The sequence below is a fragment of the Orbicella faveolata genome, unplaced genomic scaffold (assembly GCF_042242905.1).
Source record: "Orbicella faveolata isolate gen_17 unplaced genomic scaffold, um_ofav_v1 contig_1, whole genome shotgun sequence".
Taxonomy (NCBI): domain Eukaryota; kingdom Metazoa; phylum Cnidaria; class Anthozoa; order Scleractinia; family Merulinidae; genus Orbicella; species Orbicella faveolata.
Window position 1 is genome coordinate 35,039,572 of NW_028301536.1, and position 26,016 is coordinate 35,065,587.

Sequence of the window (26,016 nt, forward strand, 5' to 3'; positions counted from 1 at the left end):
CCTTCTCACCTGTCTTTGGTTTTTGCGCAGTGCCAGTTCCCACTGTATAACCAGTGTTTAACCGGAGGGGAAGGAGGTCACAAAAAACAAGGCGTGTCGTCCTTCAATCGAACTGAATAATTTTGATTCGATTTAAGTAATAAGTATTGCGGAAAACTTTTTCACAAAATTATATGTAGCGAAGAGCTGCGAAGCATCCTAGGTGTACTAGGCATATAAATGTCGCTGCACAAAACTTCAACAGGCGTGCTTACAAGCTACAACGCCGGTCAGCTCCTTGGTTACTAACTATTTAATGACAGAATCTAATGGTTTGATCAGAAACCACAAAACAGTTTCTTTACAATCGACATGGATATACGAAACTAGCAATTATAGTACGCTGAAATGACTGAAACAACTGCATTTCTGGCGGGAAGGCTTTGACATACGGGAACTTAGAAGTAAAGTCAATTAATTGAAGTAAGGAGAAACTTGAATGCAATCAAAACGATTTCTACCTTGAACCATCCAAAAAACCATTAAAAGAAACACACTATAGTATATAGAAGTTGAAATATCTTGACCTAAAGTACAACGCTTAATTCAAGGGCCAAAGAAATTGAACTTTAGCCAAACGGAAGAAGTTTCCCTTGTGACAGCGGACGTGTCACACATGCATTTTCTTGTTGCGGAGGTATCACGTGATTATGCGTTGAACGGCGTCCAAGGAGCAAAGGAAGTTCCAAACGAGCGACGAGAACCAACCATGTGCTTCCGCTCTTAGTTTCCGGCCTTTTTTGCAGCCTGTAAACTTTAGATGGCTCGGTTTATTTTCTCGTAGTATTTTCCAGGACATTTTGGATCATTTCAGGGATCAAAGCTTCAAGGTATGTGTAATCCAGTCGTAATTTCCAGAGTAACCGAGGAGAAGTTTGAAGGGAAAATTCTCGCTTCCGTGTTGTTGTTCTTTTCCTTCGAGTGGCGGTTGTCATATTATGTTATTCAGTTTGTGTTTGAGGCAAATAGATCGATTCGAAAGTTTATTTAACTGAGTATCAACTCCGTCATTTTTTGAGCTAAGATTCTGCAAGTTCTCCGCGCAAATTGGAGTTTTGTGCACCGGTAGTTTGGCTGTTGTGGACGCGTTTCTATTTTTGCATAAATTAGGAACTCCGGATGTGAAAACGTTGGTTGGCGTGTGTTTTCTACATCGTCGTCCAATCCACCCAGCCTTGCACCTGTCGATTTATACCTTGACTCAAATATCTTCTCTTGTGAATTTCAATATGTTTTATCCTTTTCGCGGATAGTCTGGGCTGCTGTCTGTAGAAATTCGTACTTGTGAAGTCAGCGTGAAAGATGTGTATTTACTCGATCGATCATCTCCGATTCCAAATTTCGTCTTTCTCATTAGTTAATATGATATGGATAACTTTGAAACAAAACCCAAATAGAATCTTTCTGTCATGTTAAAATCTTTTGGTTGGATCTAAGTATTATATTGTCTACTTGTTTATCGTATCTAGTGTAAATTTTGTTTGGTGTTGATGTACACTGTACGGAGCCAAGATGGCGGAGTTGACTTCCGGACAATCAGAAAAGTTAGCAATCTTCAATTTTTTTTTAAGTGTACAGATGGTCTTAGGAGTATGGGTCCGTTGTGATTTTCGTTAAGATGAAAATCTAATTTTCCTAAATATGAACTGAAAAACATTCGTTTGAAATAGGAGAATTATGATAGCATTGTATGTATGGTTACATGTTATTTACTTGTAAACTTTAGAATGTATTTATTTTACCTATTATTCCTACAATTTTTGGATAAATTTGTTGCTCTGCAGTTTCTTATTGCGGCTCTTTGTACCTCTGAATTTTATTTAAAAACTAATAAAACGGTTTTCGTGTACGGCATTACTTAAATTTTGATTAAAGACAACACCTCACATGTATGTCTCGTCTAATTCCTTCTCAAACTAAGCGAGACTTATTTATTATGTAAACAATGCCACCATGTAATTTTAGTCTCATTTTTTGTAGTATAATTTTTAACAAAAAAAGTTATTGAAAGTTACACATCCCTTGGCCAGCCCTTTGTTGTATTTTTAATATTTTAGTTAAGTTTTCTCCATGAAAAACTTGTATAGTAGAAAGTCCTAATACTTGCACACAAAAAATCTGGTGGTTAGTCGCAGTTTGTTTTGTGATATCACAGTATACATCTTGTTTTCTTAAATGCACATATCACCGGCCACAGTCCATTTCCCTCAGGGTAAACTGCTAGAGGTTGTAAAGAAGATGATTAGAACCAATCTTTATCATTTTCTTTTGGCCAGTCTACTGGTTAACATTCCACCTCACAGATACATCCTGCTTCAAACATCAATGCAATGTGACAAATTTCCTATCTCTGCTATTCCAATCATTTGAACCTTCCCCAATTCTGCAGCTATTCTGATTTCTGGCAAAAGTCATTTTACTGGACTCATTGGGGACTGGGAAATGTTTAAAACATCTTTCGATATCTTTGAAACATTCTCAGTATAATCTTCAGACCTGTTCTGATATGTGGGGTCCTGTTTGAAAATCCAGGTGACACTCTCAGATTTCATGCCCATGGACAGGAAAAAGTTGATGGGTATACTACATTGCACATATTACCACTTGACTTTAGTCATACCTGCACCTGCACTCACCAAATAATAAAACCTGGGAATATCATGGCAATACTTTGGACCTAAATTATGGAACAGCCTCCCGAACTCAATTAGATCCTTGGCAAACTATACAGCTTTTAAAAATGTACTTAGTGACTTTGACATCAGCTGCCTTATCTAAACTTATAATTTTTTTCATTTTCTAATCTTACTTATGCATAGTTTTTATCTGTACAATTTATATACATTTTTATATTCTTATACATTCTCACATATTTTAGAGTAGTTATATATTCTTAGATAGTTTAGATTAATATTTATAACCAATTGTGTGTACATACACTTTTACTTTGTTATTTTGTTTTCTTGGCGCACCTGTAAACTAGCTGGTGCATCCTGTAGACTCTGCTTATCAAGTCTATGGGACACATGGTTACCACAGCTAAGTGTGTTGTTCAAGTAAAATAAACTGTCTATGTCTAGGTTAAAACTAAATTACTCCAGGTTTGTCTGTCAATACTATGTATATGCAGGAGTGGACTTTTTAAGTTATTCACTCCACTGTACCAATTTGTTCTAGGTTTTCCTGCCATAACATACTGCACATAGCCTGACTTCAGTATGAAAGAGAAGGAAAAGTCGTCACTAGTAGACCTTGGGAAGAGGTTGTTGGAAGCATCTCGTAAAGGACATGCAGAAGAAGTTAGCGTGCTCATGGCATCCGGGGCACCTTTTACCACAGACTGGGTAAGACAATACTATGTTTGAGAAAATTCTATGTTTGAAGTGTAAGGAAATATTTCTCCCTCATGGTGGCCTCCATGGTGTGGAGGAGGTGGTTGTCAGAAAGAGGTTTTTGTTCTTGCATGTATAAAACTGATCAGTAATATTGAGTATTTATATATGTAAATAGCCTTTATAGCTTACTTTACAAGATTACATAGTGGCTAGGCGCTGCAGATCTTTCATTATTCACTTGTACTTAAAAATTACGATTAAATGAGGAACCAAAAAAAAAAGACAATGACACCTTTCAGGGCCAAAGAATTACTGGTGTACAAATAAAGCCAGCTTGTAAAGTTCTTTAAACTGATGCATGGAATGATATATTCACCTTTTGCATTAAGATGATCTGTACTAGCAAATTGTAATTTATTCCCAGCTTTCCCAAGGATGATTTATTAGTTGACTGATACATGTATTCGTAATGTATTTGTTTAGCTTGGTACCTCACCTCTACACTTGGCAGCCCAGCATGGTCACACTCAGACAGCAGAGGTGTTGCTTCGGGCTGGGGTCAGCAGAGATGCCAGGACAAAGGTTACTTGTGATAGTATATAATAATTACTTCCTTCAGACCTTTTACAATACCACAAAATACAAATGAATTCAACTAGCCTTAGAGTAGAACCCATTGTGTATTCTTTGTTTGGCTCTTTGATTACCAGAGAAACCTTTCCTACAGTAGCTAAGGGGTTCACCCACTACAAATATGACAAAATTTGACTAACCAATTTGACTAACCAATTTGTAAACTGGCAACCCGGCATTTTTAACCTAGTGGTTATGTTGGGTTGCCAGAACCCTAATACTTAGCAATATTTTTATATATTTCTATATTAATTAATGAAAAAAGAAAAGGGTAATAAAGAGGATGTGTTGTTGTTAAATCACTGGAAACAGACTTCATAACAAGTCGGAATAAATTTTAGGAATCATTTAGTCTTTGAAGTGTAGGCCAACTTTCAGAATTCTTCAAAAGTCCTGACATCCTCATGAAACCCACCCTGACTTTTCATCCTTGCCTCTCAACAAATGGAGAATACTGGCAGGTGTATCCAATCCAACTCCCAGTATCAATTGACTGGCTGTGAGAACAAGTTTTCCCATCTGGTTTGATCATCTTGAGGGAAGTTTTCTTATAAAGACGTTCAGTTCAAAACCTTTTGCTCGTGTGTAAACCGCAATTAATTGCTGAAAACAATAATGATATCCCTGTACTACTACAAAACTACTATTAATAGCTGTAATAAAACATCTTTGATTCAGAGTGTTTTAGGGGGGGGGGGGGGGGTGTCATTAAGGAATTCAAAGTGCCTGATGATGATCCAAGGCTCAAGTACAGAATATATATATCATAATATTGGATGGGTAAAGAAGCAATCTGATTTGTTGATTTCACTTATTTACCCAGGCTCTGAGAACTAACTGTGGATGTACATGTCATTGTCTAATTGATTTATAAATTCCAGCAATTGTTAATCAGATTTTAATCCCATTATGGTGTTGTCCAGAAGTTGAATTACCTGAAGTATCACACTACACTTGAAAGTAATTTTAATTTGACTGATTATTTTTTCCTAGGTGGACAGAACACCTTTGCACATGGCTGCACAACATGGTCACACAAATGTGGTAGAGCTGCTTATTTCCTCTGGAGCCTGTGCCAACAACACTGACATGGTGAGCACTTGACATCACTAAAGTGTGTGTTACTTTGAACTGAAGGTTTTCCAAATACTGTAGAATTTTTCTTGGAAGTTTTTGACAGCAATTTGTCACCATACCTCTATATTTTAGAAGGATACTAGACTGTAAATATGTTTAATACATGTAGTTGACAGATGTTCTTTCTTTACTTGACTCTAGTTGAACATGACTCCTCTTCACTGGGCCTGTGAACACAACCACGTTGACATTGTCAAGATTCTTCTCAGAGCAGGAGCCAAGATAGATATCAAGAGCAAGGTAAGGTTTCAAAACAATGGAAAGTCAAGCTGGACTTGTACGAGTTCCTTTGTTTTGGAAGTCCCACTGTGTAACTTGTGACCCAGCATAATTAATTCTGTACCATGTGACCGGATCGTGCAAAGGGCCTATTGGTACTAGCAATTGTCTCTTTCAAATGAAAAATATGAGAACAGTGCTGTGCCTCACTTAGGTCTTCAAATAAGTGGCAAATTCTCCTTCAAAACAGTCTTGACTTAAGACTGGTTTTCACTTGTGATGGAGTCATACAATAGTTGGCAGGCTTCGTAATAAGTAGAGCAGAGCAACATGATCTAGGAGAATCAAACTGATGGAGTCAGAAGCAATTACCGATTCCACCTATGACTCTGTCACTTTATACATGTTTGGGCTAGTGAAAAAATACATTCAAAAGATGGAAAGATATGGACAAAGCCACTTACTGTTAGCAGTACTCCAATTACGAGCAAAGCCACCTGCATGTTCATGTACTCCCAAACCTTTTGATGACCCTGGATAAGTCACGCCATTCCATCCCAAACTGGAGTTTCTTGGCACGTTTTTACAAGAAGCACTTATTAGTTTGGGCCACTTTGTTGAATGTCGGTAACTTAGAAAGTTCAGTCATCCAGAAGTGTAGTATTGACATCACTGTTCATGTTTTTTGATATTCAGTTTGGCAAGACACCCGTTGATATTGCAAGAGCTAAGGGCTACACTGAAGTGTTGACAGTGTTATCATCAGATCAGGTCAGTTGAGACTGAAAAATTCCCAAACTGGTTCACCACTCATGCGAGCTCATAGAGATGAAAATTTTTTTAAACAGCTAGCAATCAGTAACTTAACTTATTGTTTCAGAGAATTTCCCAGTTCAATAAGAGATTTATTGCATGAATATGTGTGACTGACGATGATTTTTTGAAAAAATCCCACAGTCACAGATTAGAACAACATGGTCATTTCTCAATTGACAACTTCCCAAATGGGGCTCTTCAGGGCCATTGGAAACAAACAATGAAACAAATAATGTAAACATAACATGTTTAAAAATCCCAACTGACTAGAGGTAGACCAGTTGACCATTTACAATGAATCTCTTACATGCATGCCAGTCTACGAGTTGGTGTTCCCAATTCCTTTCTCCTTGTGGCAACCATAGTTTTAGATTTGCAGTTGTCAATGCTGCATATAGTTAAATAAATTTCGAGTGAGATGATACTTTTGGAATTAAATTTAGTGCATGTGACAAGAACTGAAATCATATTGCTGAAAGTTCTGTGCCGGCTACTACAAATTGTTCTCAACCTACCTCAAATTTTTGGGAGAACCCTTCACATGCTATTGCTGCACAATAAAGTACAGCATAAGTTGGAACTGGAATTGCATTTACTCAAAGTGGGTAGATTTTGAAGTTGGATCATCTCTCTGCTTGTTTTCGTTGTTTATGTAGAGAAAGGGTGATATTTTAACACTTCCTGCCTTTGCATTAGAGCTCACGATGTGATCAAGCTTTCTGTTAAACAATAGTTTTTGTTGTTAAGTAATCATGTGATTTTAAATTTTGTTTTACTTACTCTTTCATAAGGATCAAGATTTAACACTAACAAAGACTCCAAAGAGACAAGGTAGGATAATATTACAAATTAAATTAATTTACTTTTTATACCTTCCTCTCTTCCATGAAGTGTATGACATCCACACTCCTCCAGGTCTGTCCTGACTATGGGCTTGGTGTTATACAACACTTATTAATAATAAGTAATTTCATCAGACAGCATTAAACTCATTTAACTACCCTAGGTGCATAAAATCTTGCAGCAGTCTTCATGTCAACAACCACCAATGCCTTGCATAAGATGCATCCAGGCTGGATAGTGCAAAATACTGCTCTTGAATCATTACTACAGAGTTTTCAATAAGGGCCAGGCATCAGGCAAAATTGACCAACTGTGGCCTCGGACAATTTTGCCTGCCTGATTTGACCATCTAGAGAAACTATTTTTCTCATAAAGAAGTCAGTTCAAGAGGTTTTGCCTGCCTGTTAGGACCGATTGCCTTCCTTCTAACTTTAATGATTGAACCCCTGTCACTACTGGCAATAATTGCAGAGCATAGTTGTGAACCAGGTTAGACCTCTTGTTAGGAAAAATCTGTTAGCAATCTATGCAAATACCTTTGAGATTCTAGTGAGTTGTGTAATTATTATAATTATACAATTGTTATTTTTGTATAGCTGATCGTAACAACCTTTCATTGAACTCGATGAAGAAAAGACAAAGAACCAAAAAGTTTCCCATGACAGCTGGGTCCTGGACTGGCCCAGAAGGCCCTACAGGTAAGATCTGTACCGTCACTTCTGGAGTTTCTTTGTAGCAGTACATATGTGTACAAGTAATACTCAGAGCTACATGCACATGTTATAAATTAAGCCAAGCCTATTAAACAGCCTTGGCCCTGTGTTTGAATGTGTGCAAAGGTGTTCTGTCACTGAGTGTTACAAAGCATCACAGACTGCAGCTACTCCCTGGTTTGCAATACTAGTTTGCTTTTTTTTTCTTGAGTGACAAATTTGCCAACTGCTGTGCTTAACAAAATTCCCAATTTTGAATGTTTCTCCATACGTCTATTTGTAATGTTACAATTGGTGCATGATCATGATGTGGGTGTCCAATTACAGATATCCAATTAAAAGTTAAAATTACATTTAAATTTAATGGTAACTGTGATTGGACACCTACACCATTCAAACAGTTAATTGGTTAAACCTAAGTGGTGTTTCTCTATTTCCCAATTGTTTGTAAAACTTATGACAAATGGTACTAAATGAATTTTGTTTCTTCACTTGAGAGAAAATCTTCAAACCTTCTTGATCGCAAATCGCAAATTTCAAATTGTCTCAAGCTAAGAACTTGTCCAATTGTGAAACCACTTGGAATGCCTGATTACTTCTATTTGGTCCAGTTACAGTACTGTCACAAATCAGTGTTGAAACTTGAACCCCAAAACATAATACATGTATTTATTTAAGGCTCATTTATCACAGAAAATGGTAAGTCACGTAGAAAGGCAACTACACCAGGAACAGTGCCAAAGTCTGCAGTTGGTGGAGGAAGACGAGTGTCAGCACCTCCCCAGTTTCCTAATGCAGGTACTAAGTAAATGCTGCTGAATGCAATTTATTGGAGTTAATAACAACAAGGAGCACTTGTCTTGCATGTACCTTTACAGCCAGTGGGATGTAGATACTGCACATGCACCAGGATTCCATGTGCTCTTAGGCTAAACTGCACTGTAGCAGTTTGCTTTTAGGGAACATTTTCATTAGTGTTTATGTAGTGTTTTCTTGAGTAAGGGGGCTATTCTCATAGCATTTCCCTCTTCCCTCCCTCTCTCTCCATTATTTTATCAGTGTGGCAGGTGCCTATTTTCTCACCTCTGCAAGGGGGCTCATGGCTTGGTTGCCAGGATTTGCCAGGAGCCGGCTGCTATGGGTGGAAGCTTCTAGACATCTCAGTCACTCAACCTCCATTTTGTGGGGTAGTTTGGTAATAAAATTTATCACCAAACTGTGCATAATTAATGAACATAAAGTTATAGTATAGCTGTTAAAGGTGTTTTTGTAAGGACTGGCCAATCACAACAAATTCAAATACTCAAATACAGTGTAATGCAGAAACAATTTTAATGAGGCACTACATGTAACTTACAAATAAATGTGCATTTTGGAAGTGACTGTGCAGGCTCTTATACATGTACTGGTTGTAATGTTCACTTTGACACTGAATTGACAATTGGTTGTTCTCTATGTTTCCTAGGTTCACCATCCCTGCGAAGTCCGACTGAGAACTCTATTGCCTCCCTTGTGTCTGCAGCAGCCATAGTAAAAGCTAAATCTGAAAGTGAAGGAGAGTGTCACATGTCAACTGGTAAGCGGACAATTCAAGCTCTTCCAGGTGCAGACTGTTCCAAGATAATCTGACCTGACATTGACCTGACATGTTACAAAACAATCCTTAAGTGTTCCGTTTGTCATTGCAGCTTTTTAAGTGGGTCAAAGTCCCCCTCCCCTTTTTTATCAAAGAGTGTAAAGCCCTATAAATGCCTGAAAAATATCACCTTTTAACCATTTTTAGGTAAGAAAATAAGCATCTTAAACCCTCCATTTTCTAGTCAAACTTAAGATCTGCAACTGTTTCTAGTTTAAAATGTACCTAGAATAATTTTATACTCTACTATGTAGTTGACCAAACTATGGGTAAGGTGGTAGGAAATTTGTCCAAAACCTTTATTATATATTAATGCTTGTGTAGAGCTTCCCCTTTTTGCATCAAATACAACATTGTATGTGTTTGCTACTGTGCAATAGTTTTCACTGTTTTATATACCTTCTTTGTTTTCTTCATTATTTTCTGTAGTTTTGTCTGAGGGCAAAAGCACTTCAAGTACTACTAAACCTCAAGATTCCAGTGTTCTGGACACACTGGCAACTCTTGCTACAGCTACCTTAAGCCACAGTACATCTGCAACATCCACGACACCTCCACAGCAAGTTACAGCCATGGCTGGCAGACCCATCGGTATTGCACCACTCACCCTTCCACCAACGACGCCCACCTTTACCACTCCACTGACTCCTTCAAGTCTTTTCCCCATGCCATCCCCGCTAGCTGCACTCTCTGCCCTGTCTTCATTATCGTCACCTGCTCAAACCTCACCCCTGCCACTGTCATTCTCAATGCCAGTGATGACGCCTCAGCAAGTGGCTTCAACAGGAGCGCAGCTGATGCCTCTGATGCAAACTGGTGCACCCTTCTTCTCCAATGCAGCTGGTATGTCAATACAGCAAGCGCCATCTCCAGTGACAACTACGGGAGATGTACATGTGCCTATATCAACAAGCGCAGCAAGTGCGGGTGTTACCATTGCAGGAGCAGATTCTGGTGCAGTGAAGAGTGGAACCTTTGGCACTTCAGGCACACACTCTCTTAACACAGCTGCACAAACAATGCTTCCACAGACCATTGTGGCTCCTTTCCAGCTACCAAGTGGATCAGGTCAGTCGCAGCTCCAGACACAGCTTGCATTAAGTCAGATGCTTGCTCCGATGCAAAGCGTACAGCCTTCAGTTGTGCTCGAGCTAAATGCAACAACAACCAAGGATGGAATAGGTGAGGAAGATGATGAAGTTCATTAACCTCTTGTTCCTCATTACAATGCAAATCAGAATACCCAAGGAAAAAAGTATTTCCATACGTTATCAATTGTACCAAATACGTAAACACTAGGTAAGTAATCTGTGCACCAAGCAAATGTATGGGAACTAGGCAAGATAATTTTCCAATTGAGACGATACAAATTGTTCTTAATACTGATACGTGTACTGTACCGGATTTCCATTCCATCACTCAGTCTCTACACGTCTTCTTGTTTTATAACTTTGCGACAAGGCCACTAGCTTACCACTAATAGTTACCATCAAACCTCGTAATTTGAAATAGCGATTAGTAAATGTACGTCAACAGAACCATTTCATCGTGATTTTCATTACCTGCCTGATCAATCGAGTGTAAATCTTCCATGTCAGTGATTCAAAAATTATTTCATTTCTTTGTTATAGCTCACGTGAAAGTTGACCAGAATCAAGCAGCGGAGTTGTTAAAAAGCCAAAACCAGTCACAGGTATGTAAAGATTTGAAACGATTAGAATAGATTTACTGGATTAACATCATTCGTGTTGGCATTGTAATTTCTATGTTAGCATGTGCATGAGGTTATGTAGGTGGCCCTGCTCCCTGTGGTTGTCTTAGTGGTAAGAGTGCTCACTTTCCAGTAATGTGGCTCAAGTTTGAGTGGTGTCCTAAACCCGGCATCATATGATTGCTTCTCGTCCTTGCTCTAAGGGGTTTTTTCCAGGCTCTCCGGCGGTTTTCCACTCTCCACAAAAACCAACGGTTCTAAATTTATTTTCGATCTGGATACTGTGCCACTCCGTAGATTTGCTATATATGTTTAATGTTTTATTTACATGTATTTTATCGTTGTCACACCCATTCAGGAAGTAGCACACACCCAGCTCCAGCAAGATGGCAGTGAAACAAAACAAGATGACATCAATGGACAGAATATTCCAGGAACACAGGAACTGTTTATAACGCTTCAGGTTCCAGCAGGATTGCAGCATGTTCAGCCGCAGCTGTTGACAGATCCAAGCTTTGCACTTCAACAGGTGCAGCTTGTTCAACAAGTGGCTGCGCAGGACTCCCAACAGGTACATTTTTGAGATCACAGGCTGTCAGCATGTGAGCATTCTGCCTTGTCTCGTGCGGATTGTTGAGCGAAAGGCGAGCGAGAAAACTAGCTGCGTAAAAGTGCTTTTGAATGCTTGCTCCACTATCCACTCGTGAGAGAAATGACCAGTTTGCAGTCTACTTATCGAGACCACAGGGCAAAACGATTTTGCGCGTTTTGGTTTCTGGTTTCACTAATGGCATGTCGCTGAAGTGCACTTTTAAGCATACTTTTTGCAACTCCTCGTCTAACTTAATTACTGGCTTGACGCATAGATTAAAGGCAGCGAGACGTTGATCCTGATGAGGCTCAAAGGCGTTTTCCACTGCTGTTGACCAAAGTTGTTCGCAGCCAGTTCTTATAGGATGTTATAACATGGTGTATCAATTATGTCATAGTTGGCAATTTTCGTTAGTCTGGTCTGCTGGTCAACTGACTGCTGTACAATGTATTCATATTGCGAGGTTTAAAATAGTGTTTGTTGTTTGAACATAGCAAACATCTGGAGCAGCTCAGCCACAGCAGAACCCGGTCACCGTTGTTCAGCAACACGATGCTAGTGCGCAGACTACACAGGAGCAAACTGCTGGCTCAACTGCACCGCAGGCCCCGATTGTTCAGTTGCAGCTTCCTCAGGAACAGTTAAACTTGGCGCAGTTGATGCAAAGCGTCGGCCATGGAGCGTTGCCGCTGACGTTTTCTACTCTCACTCCACAACAGATACAGCTCTTAGCGAGTGAGTAAACTTCATCCTCCATGCTACATACCAGTTACATGTTGTATGCAACGCTTTCGAGTGGTATAGCATGGAATGTCCCACGAGTCATTTGTATTTTCATGGTCTACACTCGAGCCTTAAGGCGAGTGTGTAGACCAGGAAAAAAACTATTGACAAGTGGGATATTCCGCGGTATCACACGAGAGAGCACTGCATAACTATGTTATACCATGCCATGGAAAATACAATGGCCAACACAATCAATGCGGCATACACGCTGCGCATGATGGGAAGGTTGGATGTTATACCGTCTAATATACAACGGCTTTCCTGTATTCTGTGGCTGTATTTTCTATGGGATGGTATGAATGCATGTATTACAACGCCCATGTCACACGTCTGTGCCGCTGACTGACTGGCAAAAAGAAATTCAGAACTTACGTGGGAAATTTCCAAGTTGTTTCCATAAAGGGTTTTCTACCGATACAGTTTTTTTTCCAGCTGCTGGTTACCTCCAATATTATTACTTAACCCGGAGTTTGTATTTGCTTTAGATACTCAGCTGCAAATGCCTCAGCTTAGTCAGAACTCACAACAGCAGCGTCAACAACAGCAACAACAACAACAACAACAACAGCAAGCCACAGGATCACAACAGCAACAGCAGCAGCAGCAACAACAACATCAAAACATCACTCAACAATTACTGGCTCAATCAGTGCCACAAAGGACTCTGTTACCCCAGAATTACGTGGCTCAGCTTGGCCAGGTGACAAGCTATGATTACTGTTAGTCTTATGGGGTACAGGGAGTAGCCCTTGTCCTCGCAGAACGTCTTAACCGGTGTGAACCAGTTTGTTGTTTTCCTTAAAGAAAAACACATTTCATAGATGCAATCATGAACACTCACACATTGCCTCTCATTTACTGTTGACTGGCGCGTAGTTTTTGTGCTGCTGTGAATTACGGTACCTACCTAGTGCTACCGTTTCCCTGCAACTGACTTTTTACCTGCTGTCAATTATGATTATATGGTCTTAGGTGTCCTGCGGGGCACGATGAGGTATGAGATGAATTATGATTCTGGCCGCTCAGTGAAAACTGACAAATGATTGGGGGCGAATGAATTTCTGCGAGGCTTCGTTCTAAAATTGAGGCAAGGTACTCGGCGTGTATCATAAGGCATTGGATTGACAGGTTTTTTTTTGTTTTTTTTTTGTCATTTTATCTTCAGAGTCCTGTCCAAACAACAGTCGATGTTCAGCAGCAGCAGTCGCAACAACAGTCTTTAATTGGTCCTCAAGTTTTACTGCAAGTCCAAGAAGACCTTCGGAAGCTGCTGGAACATCGGCAGGCAGAGGAAGACAAAATCAGAAAGGAGTTGGAAGGGAAGGTTCACGCTCTTCAACGAGACAGCGACAAATATCGCACGGAGCTTGAGCATGCGCAGAAGGAAGCGGAAAACTACCGGGGGCGATTAGAGGTAGAACGGAAAGAAAATTCCAGGCTCCATCAGTTATATGAAGCTGCTGCTAAACAGCCGGCCGCATCAGACAGCACTGAGGATAGGAATAGCTCTACCGCCAAAACTGACAGCAATACTTTAATTTAAAGCGTGTTGTTCTGTTTTTAAAACGTAGTGTTATTTAGTGAGTGAACACATCCGGCCTTAAAAATTGTCTCACTATGAAAAATTTAACAAGTGCATGAAAATTTTCAGTCGTGTGCTCTTTGGAGTTAGATTAGTAGTATAGTGTGAGAAAAATAAGAGGGAAAAAAGAAACACATGAAAAACGGGGAAAAATTTGAAGGGGCCTTAACCCTTTTATCCTTTTCAGTAAGCCTTTAAATCAGGACTCAGGGATAATTAAGTCATAATAGAATGTTTTCACTCACGTGGGGGGCCAGCAGCCATACAAATGTATTGGAACAAAAGGAAATCTTTACGTGAGAAAAGAGTTTCAACTCTGGGACACCAAGATGGCCGCCGATTCCAATATGGCTGCCGTCACGTCATATGAAAACACTCTATAACTCTCGGAGACTAAATTTGACTCGACTTTTATACCCTTTACACGTGCTGAGCATGTTGAGGTTTGTTAAATGCATGCTGCATCGTACAGTTAAAAAATGTCAATGGATTTTACGTTATTTTTCATTGCAAGTTGCAAGGATATAATATATCAATCATTGGTGGTTAAGCATTCCTCAGTATGGGAGGCAAAAGAAGTACTATTTTCAGCGGGAATTGGCTGAGCAAGCGTTCATTCCGACGGGGATGTTGCTAAGTAACATGACGTGGCGACAAACTGACGGAAAACCTTTCGGATTATGCATCCTCTCTGATTGGGTGAAAGTAATCGAAAGTTGTTCGGGTTCTTCAACGACGATTTGCCGAGAACGGTTCTTAATCACTAAACTGATATTGTAAAGAATGTATATAGTCCATTCGCGGAAGACAAAGTACATTTATGTATATTGTTTCGGTAAGTTATTTGGTATAGTATTTGTCGTCAGTATTAATATACGCAGTTTATTTGTACGGTATGCAGCGAGATAACTACTTTAATGTGTTCGTTATTTTCAAAGCATCGCAGAGCCAATATTTCATTCATTTGTTAACAAAACAACAATTTGCGTTATTTTTTTTTATCTCTAAGTTATGTCTACTCAGGTTCTGTACAGAATGAAATATGTTTTGATTCAGCTGTCGTTATCTCGAATACCCGAGAGAGGCAATAATTATCCAGGCCTGCGATAAATATAAAAGAACTGTCGGAAAATGTGATTGTACCGGTCGAACCTTTGCTTGTGAAGTTCATCTAAGTGTTAGACACGGCCATGTTACTACCTTTAGAACTTTTAGTTAACAAGAGAATATCGAGTTTATTATTTTTTCTGAACTTTGTTATTTCTGACATGCTCTGACCTAGCAGAGTAAAATCCCGCCTTTCCGGACTCGAGTACCATTTGTAGGTTTTTGTGACATCGTCTTCATTTCTTGATTGACTAGATGGAATTACTCCGATTTGGCAGTTAGACGGTTATTTGAAAGTCGACCTGTAAACTAGCTTTAACTGGGAATTTAAAAATCACAGGGTTGTTTTTAGACGTAGTAAATAAAATACTTGTAAATACGTGGGGCACACTTAGGTAATACATATCGCTCTAGTGTGATTTTAATGATGGAAAATACATTGTTTTGTGCTATTGCCACAACATCTCTACCATTGATTGTCATGATTTTCAAAGTTAATAAAGGAGAAACAAGATTAAATCTGGTTTAAACGTTATCGTGTAATTGTCAACCTCGCGTAATGCATTTAATTTCTAGCTTTGTGACTGGTTCACTGAATCTCGGTTATCAGCCTTTATAATCTACCAGGTATTTTCGCTCGCATGCGATTGGATTAAACGCGTCACGTGACTGAATATGCTCCAGCTATAGCTGGGAAATATCCCAGCGACATTCCCCAATTCACGGGTTGCGAAAAATATTTGAAGGAGAATAAACACGCTAGTCCCCAGGTGAGTTTGAAAATGTGTTCGGATTTTCCCTAATTTTTCAAATCTCGCATGTTGCGAAAAATATTTGAAAGACAGTAAACACAATAGCCTCCACTTGGGTAATGCTCGGATAATTGTCCGCGTACATTACCTGTTAGTAGAAGAAAAGCAGGGCAAGTGTTGCTAACATCGACTAATCTTCAAATAGGCGGTAGGCGAGTCAAAGTTGAAAGGAAAAAAAATAGTTGGAAAAAAACAGATTCGGCGAGCTTTTTACTGTAGAGATGCCAAAAGTAATGGCAAATGTCATGCATCCTGGAACCGAATGTCACTATTACATGCAGTTACAACAAGAAGAGTTTTGAAGGCTTATATTGAGGGATGTCTGTGAGCTGTTTGTGGACAGCAAAACTCTCTAAGCCATGCGATTGCTCTATTCTGATAAGTAAAACAAGACGTATGGAAATAAAGATCGATTCAAATTTATTAACGATGTCATACATAGTTCTTTGGAGAAAACGTCTTCCTTGGTTTCGATGACTAACATGGTTTGAAATACACTGCATGAAATCACTGCTTTCCTCGGCTCGCATTCCGCGCAGAATCCATATCACATTAAATTGTCAGTTCATGTTTCCAATCTTGTATTCCGATCTTAACATAAGCAGCTACAGGTTTACTCTCAAGTGACTATGTCAAAAGTGCAAGATTTACCACACATTGGAACATTTTAACGCCACTATAACTGAGTCACTGAGGCCATATATAGGTATAATGTTGCATCTAATTGCGCCGTCCTCTCTTCGTCCCCACTCCTCCACGGGGACTGCGGGAAGTCTTCCTCTTCCCTGTAAGTAGCACACTGGACACTCTCCCAGGTGGAGTGCGGCTTTGATTGGCGACAATAGCAGAGTTCTCGTCAGCATTGTCATTAAAGGATTGCTTGGGTGAGTGGTCTTTCCGCCTTCTTTGACGTCCTTTTCCATCATCGACCATAGGCGACTTGGTGTCTGTAAAATTACTGTGATCCTGTAGTATTGCCCTGTCTCTGCTGCGAGGTGTTCTACATGTCAAGCCGTCATCGCTAACTTGCAGAGGTGATACAGAAGGTACGATCTGTGCCGGTCGCGATTTTCTTCTTGTCTTGCCAGTCGATAAGGACACACTTTTATCTCGCTCTTCAGTGGTAATCTCTACCGAGGCTGCTATGGACGTCATGTCCGTGCAAATCCCTGACATCCCACCGCTGGATGCAAAGCTGTCATCCTCGGTGCATGAATTTGAAATAGCTTCTTCCGCTTCGGCACTTTCCTCGCACTCAACCACAGCCGTGATGGTAGGCTCCTGACTACGGTCTTCTCCAGGCGAGAGCAGAATTCCCAAGGGGGAAAGGAGGGGCGAGAGAGTGACTCCAAGGTCATTTAAACCCTCTTGGCTGATTGTAGTCATGGCGCTCAGAAATACGTCCCATTGGGGAGAGATGTGACCCTCGTCAACCACGTTCAGGTACTCGCCGCTCTCTGTGTAGCCAGGTATTTCAACGACAGGGATAAGTCTGGTGTGGGGTTCTTTAGATTGGGGCTCGTCTGGTGACTGAGGAGTCAATACCGGATTTTTATCTCTTTGATCCACGGCTAAGAGCTGGACTTGCTGGAATGGAATCGGCAAAGGTACTTCTTCAACTGTTACCCCTTCCTCATTAGTATCCACGGAATCAATGGCGACAACAGATCCTTCGCGACTAACAAACGAATACGAAAGTTCTTCTGTTGACAGGGACATTGGTGGAATTAAAATTACAGGAGAATTTAAGACAGTTGTTGATTTTTCTTGCTCAGATATTGTCAATGGCTCCTTTTCTGTGTTAGCAGTCACATTGCATATATCAGTAACATCACAGCTTATGACAGAAGGAGAGGACTTTTCGGAAACTCCTTGCTTTTTATCGACATTTGTTCCTTGAGTGGCATTTTCCAACCGAGTACTGCGTTCAGCAGTTTCTGCCGATTGTAAAGTAGACCACAAACCTGCACCTGTATTAAATTGATAAAAAAAAATCCGAAATCAAAATGATCAAAATATTCACCGATTGACAGAAAAGGGCACAAAAAGGAGTAAGCTAAAAATGATGACATTACCTAAAACTTTTTTCTCGAGGAATCCAATGTACTTGATAGTTTCTTGTAAAATTAGTCCCTGAAAAGTTAACCAAACAATCGATGTCTTGGTTGGAGCAAAAACGCTACGCGGCTAACTTAGGTTAACCAGGCGTTGTGGTGGTTTGAATTCTTATTCTAATTAGACAGCTTAGATTGATATCTGACGCTGAAATTATCCCTATCCTGTTAGCTAAAAACTAAATCGCAAAAAGGCATGATTTAACCATGCGCACGGCATTCGCTAAGTCTGTGAGGGATAACGCGAACAAAAACGATGCTGAAAACACGCTACACATTGACCCGTAACTACTCTGAATTAGACCTTACTCAAACTCTAACACTATTTCAACCCTTGATCTGGTGCTTCGCAAGGACCACTTAAGTTAATGAAGGCCATCTACACATACCCTACTGGAACTCTTCTGAAGACGGGGCACTAATTGTCTAAGCTGATCAAAGGCTTTCTTGAGTTCTGCGTCATATCGCCTACGAGAAAACAAACGCGCTCATTTAAATATTCAATTATTTCTAGGTTCAATTGCAATTTGTGAAAAGGATTATCAACAGAGGCTTCAAAATATTGTCGTTGAGAACACAGTGCTGTTACTAACAACGCTGATTAAATAGTTTGCTACAATTAGAAATTGAGGAATAAAACTGTCGAACGTTACCTCGGCGAATTATAAAACGATTTACAATATAGATAGGACCCTGCGCGCGCTCTGATTGGTCAAAAACCCATGTTTAATCAGGGTATAAAACATGGAAAAAGCGTGTTTTATTGTTTTTCGCCCATTAACTTTAGTCAGCATTTTTGTTAGAGATGGCGAAAAACATTTTCTTTGAAGAAATTTGGGATTTAGGCTTCTTTATTTGTTAAGTAACGGCACTTGGAAATTTACTAGAAGCTATTACAGGAAACTATTTTCGAACCTGTCTCTGATCTTTTTCTTTTCTCTGTCTTCTCCGTGTCTAGTTTTAGGGGTTGGCGTCGTAGTAATTTCATCACTTTTAAGTTTTTGAGGGTCCAAGGGCAGCTCTAGCTCGTTCTCGTTATGACATTCCTGCACTGTACCAGCTGTAAGGAAACACGGTCCACGGTTAGTTGAAGAGATCGTGACATGCCGCACTTCTCTCCTTACCAAAATTCACCCAAGAACTATCGGAATTCTGTCGCAAATACACTGAAAACGTTATTTGATTGGTCATAGACGTAAAAGGTCGAGGTCACAGGGCTCTCCGTCAGCATCAGCGACCGATGAAAGTTCTGGTCGAGTCGACTACTCTTAAGATACCTCGATAAGCTGAAAACAAAAAAAAAATGGCTGACAACCCAAAAACGACACAAGCTACGGGACAAAAATTGCGTAAAGGGACAGTGAGCGGCGTTTGGATGAGCGAACAACTCTTGGCTCATTTATGGTCATGTAACATGACATGATGAGTATATCACTTAAAAATGCTCTCCTCGTAATTTGTGTTACTAATACTGGCTGTGGTGTTCAGTAAAGTAAGTACATAGCCGAGATGATGCATTGGCATTAAATCAGTGGCGTCTGATAAAAACTGAAATCATATAATCATATTCCCCTTTTTCTCCTTTTTTTTTCTTGCCTTGGAGGCTCTGAATGCTCACTGCCGCCTATGCAAATTGCTCCCCTTCTACTTCCGGATAGGACAAAAACAGCATTAAGTCCCTGTTTAATTAAACAGACCCAGACTCTCCAGAAGGGGACAGTTTAATGTGGATCAATGAATGGCACATGGCTGATGGCTAATTGGGACTAAAAGACTTCATGCAGCTCAGAGCATGTTTTAATGCTAATAGTTGGAGCGACAGCAGGCCAGACGGACATTGGGAGTGCCTCCTACCGGGTGAGATCTGAGATCCTTCCTCCTCTGCAGATGGTTTTAATGTTAAAGTGTTTGTGTTCTCACTGGCCAAAAGTTTGCTGTCACCTCCACCCTATAAAAGAGGAAGTTTTCAATTCAGCGAAATAACAAACTAACTTGATGGTGCCTGAGCTAATACCTAAATCACCCAACCGTGGAATGGGTTCGAATTTTTGTACAGTGACCACTCCAACTTTCTTTTGCTGACCCGCTCACAATCCTTTGCGTTGTGAGTTGACTGTGAACGAATTTCAAACTAAAGATGGGAAATGGGAAGAGGCAAACAAATATGTTAAGCCGTTTATCCGCCTCTTTCCCTTTCCCCACCTTTAGTTTGAATTCTCATCCTGTATCCATCACTACACTTTGCTTATTGTCAACGCACAACAACACAAATGAATGTGGGCGGATCAGCAAAAGAAAGCGGGAGAGGTCGTTATACAAAAATTTGAGCCAATTCCACGGCTTACTGATTTTCGTAGTAAACTTAATTTCACCTATACTGCATTAGGATATCTAAGTATTTCTTCTGTGTTGCTCTAGGTCTAGAGAGGTTTCTTCAGTTTTAGGACCAGTTTTCCTGTTACAGAATCACCTAAGAAAGCGTGACCTGATGATAAAAAAACCTCACCGTGCTATCAGTCTGCGGCACTTCCCTGTCACAAGGCAGCTTGCTTCTGACGCATGTCAGTGGAGACTTCTCTGTCTGTGGAACAGTAGCTTCTTGACCATCAGACGGTGAAACGTTTGAAAAAAGTGGCGCTAGCGACCTCTGAAAATCAGCACAAATGGCACATGGTAAATTGCTAGTAAAGCTCACTGAAAATTCACACTGAAAGATTTGTTCTTCAATCTCACGCTGCTGGTAGTTTAACGAGAAGGTAATTCACATAGCGTGATCATGCATAGTGCCACCATAGTTAATAGAGAGAAATGGTTATGAAACGTAGCAATCGTTGTTGTATGATTTTGTTGGCTATTTTGTCGGTTGACCCTACACAAAACCTGGCAAAATACAAAAGGTTGTTATGTGTCTTCATACAACTAACCAACAGAAGCATTGCTATTGTAACTCATCCATAGTCAATGAGCATAAAACAAAAGATGTGCAGCCGTCAAGAACCTTCCAACATAAATTATGGCCCGTTTGTTTAATTGCTTCTTTGATGTTCACTGGCCTTCCTAACTATTCCCCCTTTATTAAATATGGTGCCACAGATGAAATAAGCAGATGAGAAGTGTTTTAAATCTAACAAGGAACAGTAACACAAAACAATTCACCTTGGTGGTCCTTTCAGTACAAGAGCCTTCCTTACTCTTCCAAAATCTTCTGAAACCTTGAGGTGGCAGGCCTATCAGAGATGGGTTCAATTAGCTACCCAATGAATTGTATGCCAAACGTGATCCTCACCTAAATTTCATTCTCGACAATAAGTGACAAAAGTGTAACATTGTTGAAGTGAAAAACGCATTTACGGATAAAAGGATATATAGCTTGGAGTGGCAATAAACCTACATGTAGGAACATTTACCCTGGACATAACAGGGCATCATAACACATGTGACTGAGATGTAACTGAAATAAGATGGTTAAGGCCTGCATAATCGGCTGATTCATTTCTTGAGGGTAGTGTTTGAACTGGGAATGAAAAATCCAATTGAATCCAATTGGACTGGCTAATTTTCTCTTTTGTTTTTTCCCCTACAGTTTGCATAGAGTGGAACCTACCCTACGTGTATACCCTTGGGACCAGAAAGGAGTTCTCTGCTTATGGAAGGTTTAAAATTCTGAGTTTTTTGTGGCTGGGAGAATAACTAGGTCTCCTTGTTTGGGAACTTCCCACCTATGAGATTGCTCCCAAGTGGAGGTGTAACTCCATGTGATTTATTTCATGTTGTGTTTATTCAATATCTCAGTATGGCACACTAAGTCGCAATCTTCTTGCCTTACCTTGTAGGTATATAGGTTGATGATTTTCCTCTACTGAGGGAGTCCTGAAACTGTCCTTGTACCTTGCAATCCCTTTCAAGTGCCTGTTATTGCCTTGAACAATGACATACTGCTGTCTGTTGCCTTGCAGGGGTTGAATTGGAGTTGACGTCGTCGATACAGTTATAAGAGGGGAGGATCTACTACCTTTATTAGGGCTTGGTGACACTCGTATCCTGGTTGAAGGTAAGGGTGTCCTGGCTGGCTTTTGTGGTTGTGGAGTCCACTCAGGGGGATGTATGAGTATTGGATGCAATGCTGTGAAATTACATGGATAAAGTATTAATGGATTTGTGCAACTGACATCCAATATGAGAATCAGGTGCAGGTTTGTATTTCACTTCACATTACTGATGTTTGAATAGATACACCTGGGAAATTCTAAAAGATAACTTTCATTCATTCTTAAGTTCAGTAACTACTCAAGACCAGTGTCTTGTCACATGTGCTTACTTGAACTTAACAGAAAAAATCTTTGAACTGATACTCATCATGCCACATTTAACTGCACAGTCAGTGGAGAAAACAACCACTCCATATGGTCACTGACTCAGCCAATCAGCATTTTACCATATGTTATTGTATCATTCACGTTTTTTTATGTATGTACATTATTTTTCTTTGAAAATGGACAAATGTACTCCTTGTGGTAAAAACACACTCAGTGTTTTGAACTGCATATAGTTGAGATGAATGACTGTAATAAGCAAGTAAAGCTAAACGCATTCTTCACACAGCCCTTTACATATGCATATACCAGCAAATTTAAACTTCATTTTGCCAGCTTTTAGATAACAAATGTAATTTATTATTTATATGGTCGGTGTTGTCTATAGTATGAAGTTACAGATGTTGCTTCACTAATCAAACAGCACAGGTCCTAAGAAAAAGGGAAAATCTCATTTGCTGTTTCTTACCTTCAGGGGTGGCATCAAGTTTTGTTACTGCAAGATGAGCTTCAGTTGGGGAAGTCACAGGAAGATCTTCTTGGTGTTGTTGTTGTTGTATTTGCAGGTTGTCTTGTGGAGTAAAATTTTTATAATACAGTGGAGCTGGGACCACAAGGACATAACATGACACTTTAGCATTGGGATCTGGTTTGGGTGCAATGGGTACACTTTGACTGCTACCATGCAACACATGGGTAGAGCTTGGTTCGCTGTTACACATAATCACTCCATGATCCTCTATTGTAAAACATTGATCTGCCTGCTCGTGTTGGTAATAACTGGAAGAATCTGTGTTGTACAGTTTGGGGAGTATTGTCGCTGGTCTCTTCTGAAGTTTATTAAACAGTGGAATAGATGAAAAGAATGCCTCTGGAGAAAATGGGTCTGCCACTACGGAGGACTCTTCTTCAGCTCTCTTTTCTCGGTACTGTTGGTTAAATGCAACAGCAGAATCACTAACACTTTGCAAGTAGCTTGCATCACATGAGTCTTCATCAGTCAGGGCATGGTAACTTTCATCTTGACTAACTGTGAAGGAATAGTTATCACTACAGTCTTTTTCACTGGCATAGTCCATGACTTGGCAACCAAGAGATGGTGAATCATTTAGATTGGACACCTCCATATTAGAGGAGGGTGTTTTTTCTTCTGGTAGAGTTTGTTCCAGCACTTGTTGTGTTGGTACACTGTTGTCTGTTGTTGGCACTAAAGCAGCAACAGGTGATGATGCTGAGATAGATGATGATGATTGAGTGCAAGGTACACTGTGATCTACAAAACAGAACAAGAACTAGTGTAAACAGAACTTTCACCAGGGTAAAATATCAAAGCCAAAGGACTAATGATCTATATTTCCTTAATTTCATTAAAAGAATTTGTGAGAGGAGTGAATGTTTTCTTGGACCTCTTCTTTTTGAAAACATACGGGTATAACTTGTTTCAAACAGCCCTCCATCTCATCCCCAAAATGGAGCTACCAGCCCATAACCCATGCAGGTGTGTACCACAAAGAGTTTGCAGTTCTAGGAAAATATCCAAAGCCACCTCAGGAGTCAAAAAAAAAAAAAAAAGGAAAGTGTGAAGCTAAAATAGAAGTTACAGAAGTGCAGGGGTGGTGGCTTTCAAGGTGAGCTACAATTAATTGCCCATGCATTCACAGTTTTAAAACCTGATCTGTAAAACTGCCAGGTTTGAATCAAGTCGCAAAGACATGGGTAAGACCTTTGTTTAACATTGCACATCCATGGACAGTACATGTACATAAGCTATGAATAAGTCTGAAAAATTAAAAATTTTGGAAATGTGTTATGTCTTGGAGGCCAGTGTTGATGACCACATTTTTATTTTCTGATCACTAGTCAACGTGAAATAAATATCTCATGCATGATATATTTGTCATGCATAGAGTGCATGTCCAGTGTCTACTCTACAGCTTAGAGGGTGTCTAGTACCTTAAAAAAGAAATATTAGAGAAAAACATGGGATATTTGGCTGGTACCAGGCATCAGTGTCTGTCTTACAGAGATCTCTCTTAACAGTAGTTACCACTAGCGAGTCATACCTGATATTTCAGGGCAGTCATCTGAATTTTGTTGGACAGCTGAGGTTACTTCCCCTGAATGATCAGCGCTACTTTCTTCTGCGTTTGAGCAACAAAGTTCAGCTCTTCTGTGATCTTGATGCTGGATAATAATATTTAGTGTCTATTAGTCTAGCCTAACATCAAAATTTGCCTGTAAATTTATTTGAGTACTTATAAATATAATGCAACTCAAACATATACAAGTGGGAGGAATAAAAAAAAATCCTTAGTTCTGACAACAAATTGGTATAAAAATCGGAGAAAGAAATTATTTTGTTTCTGATTTCAAGCATATAAGCCTCACGAACTTCTCCCTAGGAACTATTAAAAATGGCTCAGCACACTATATTAATTCATGTGGTTTAAATTTGTGTCAAAGCAATTGTGGGGGATTTTCAAAATTCAGCAGCCTATGGTAATACAGGGCATTTTGCAATGGGCAAGTTTACCTAATCTTGAATTTGCTTCACAAATAAACCGGGTTGGTAAATTTTCTGGGGAAGAAGTTTCTTTTTTTCTCAATGTTACACATGATGCAGACTCACCATGATTGTGGCTAAAACGTGTTTTGCCAAAGATTTTTCCTCATCAGGATATGTGATATGAGCTGAAGGGAGGTTTCCTGCAGAAATAAACATTAGAAAACCTTATAAAAAAGAGTGAGTTAAACTTAAGCCTTCTGATAGAATAGTGATTAAGCTTCCCTTTTATAATGATTATCAAGGTCGAGGTCAACCTCAACTCGGCAAGAATTTGACGAGGAAACAAATTTTAGTTTCTTCGTAGACTAAGAGTGTAGTTTACCTTTTGGGGAATCGAAGAAAGATTCCTGAGCAACTGAACTGTCGATAGATTTCTCAGTCTCGTCCATTTCTGTTTAAAATACAACCAAGGCGTAAGCTAATACCTCAACCACAATTTTTCATTAATTCATGTAAGGTTTGATAGGTAAGCTTACCTTTTCTTTGACATTAAACCGCTCTCTATATGCCTTTCAGCTAAAGCCAGACGTACTTAGATTTCTGGCCTGTTCGTACAAATGATCATTCTTCTTTTAAAAGTATCTCCCTGATTAATAAGCTTACTTATAGGCTTAAACTCCCTATAACTCCGCTTTCGTCAAGGGTAAACCTACAGCACAGCTAGATATGGCCGCCAAAAAGTAATCACGTGACTACGAGCCTCGTTTAATATCTAGGTAGTCGCGTGAAAATTGGGGCGAGCTCGACAAAAAGCCTGCTACGACGCCTGCTACACATGCAGGCGAGAGTTACAGAGCGGAAAAGGGTAAACTCCTTTGGGATCTTCCGGAGATCACACGGGCTTAGAAACTGACGAATCCACTCTACAACAGGTGCAGGTGCATAGCCAGCCCCTTGAAGAGTTGTACTGGCCAGCCAGCTCGTATCGGCCTTTTGAAGTTTATTTCAGGATGTGGGATATTAAGGTAAAAAAATTAACGGGATACTTGGAGGAAAATCAATGGGATGTTTAGATCAGATAACACGGGATATCGAGTAGGAAAATCGCTAATGTCTGCAACT

At 39.8% G+C, this 26,016-nt stretch overlaps 2 protein-coding genes across 3 annotated transcripts; one reads left to right on the forward strand and one right to left on the reverse strand.

Moving 5' to 3' along the window:
• Positions 1 to 706: 706 nt before the first annotated feature.
• Positions 707 to 15,668, forward strand: LOC110040708 (uncharacterized). Of its 2 annotated transcripts, none has more exons than XM_089274184.1 (16): positions 707 to 869; positions 3,217 to 3,383; positions 3,858 to 3,956; positions 5,001 to 5,099; positions 5,286 to 5,384; positions 6,060 to 6,134; positions 6,971 to 7,010; positions 7,619 to 7,720; positions 8,414 to 8,533; positions 9,201 to 9,311; positions 9,801 to 10,553; positions 11,003 to 11,064; positions 11,441 to 11,653; positions 12,169 to 12,409; positions 12,946 to 13,160; positions 13,626 to 15,668. In XM_089274184.1, exons 2-16 carry the CDS (start codon positions 3,258 to 3,260, stop codon positions 14,001 to 14,003), a joined length of 2,733 nt encoding a protein of 910 aa, XP_089130310.1. In that variant the 5' UTR covers positions 707 to 869; positions 3,217 to 3,257; the 3' UTR covers positions 14,004 to 15,668. The 2 variants fall into 2 exon arrangements, with proteins under 2 accessions (XP_089130310.1, XP_020601638.2); XM_020745979.2 differs by having other exon boundaries at positions 8,429 to 8,533.
• Positions 15,669 to 16,216: 548 nt separating this feature from the next.
• LOC110040719 (uncharacterized) lies at positions 16,217 to 25,614 on the reverse strand. Its single transcript, XM_089292806.1, has 12 exons — positions 25,431 to 25,614; positions 25,277 to 25,345; positions 25,018 to 25,094; positions 22,858 to 23,680; positions 21,902 to 22,198; positions 21,232 to 21,302; positions 20,582 to 20,722; positions 19,930 to 20,023; positions 18,991 to 19,135; positions 18,465 to 18,543; positions 18,037 to 18,094; positions 16,217 to 17,931 (listed from the first exon to the last, which is right to left on the reverse strand). Exons 2-12 carry the CDS (start codon positions 25,341 to 25,343, stop codon positions 16,682 to 16,684), a joined length of 3,102 nt encoding a protein of 1,033 aa, XP_089148932.1. The 5' UTR covers positions 25,344 to 25,345; positions 25,431 to 25,614; the 3' UTR covers positions 16,217 to 16,681.
• Positions 25,615 to 26,016: the final 402 nt, after the last annotated feature.

Coding starts and splice junctions, on each gene's coding strand:
- LOC110040708 (XM_089274184.1), top strand. CDS start 3,258: ATGAAAGAGAAGGAAAAGTCGTCACTAGTAGACCTTGGGAAGAGGTTG. Junction 10,554..11,002: donor AACAACCAAGGATGGAATAG/GTGAGGAAGATG, acceptor TCTTTGTTATAG/CTCACGTGAAAGTTGACCAG. Junction 11,065..11,440: donor AAAGCCAAAACCAGTCACAG/GTATGTAAAGAT, acceptor ACACCCATTCAG/GAAGTAGCACACACCCAGCT.
- LOC110040719 (XM_089292806.1), bottom strand. CDS start 25,343: ATGGACGAGACTGAGAAATCTATCGACAGTTCAGTTGCTCAGGAATCT. Junction 23,681..25,017: donor ACGTTTTAGCCACAATCATG/GTGAGTCTGCAT, acceptor TGTTTACACTAG/TTCTTGTTCTGTTTTGTAGA. Junction 18,095..18,464: donor TTCAGAAGAGTTCCAGTAGG/GTATGTGTAGAT, acceptor TTAACTTTTCAG/GGACTAATTTTACAAGAAAC.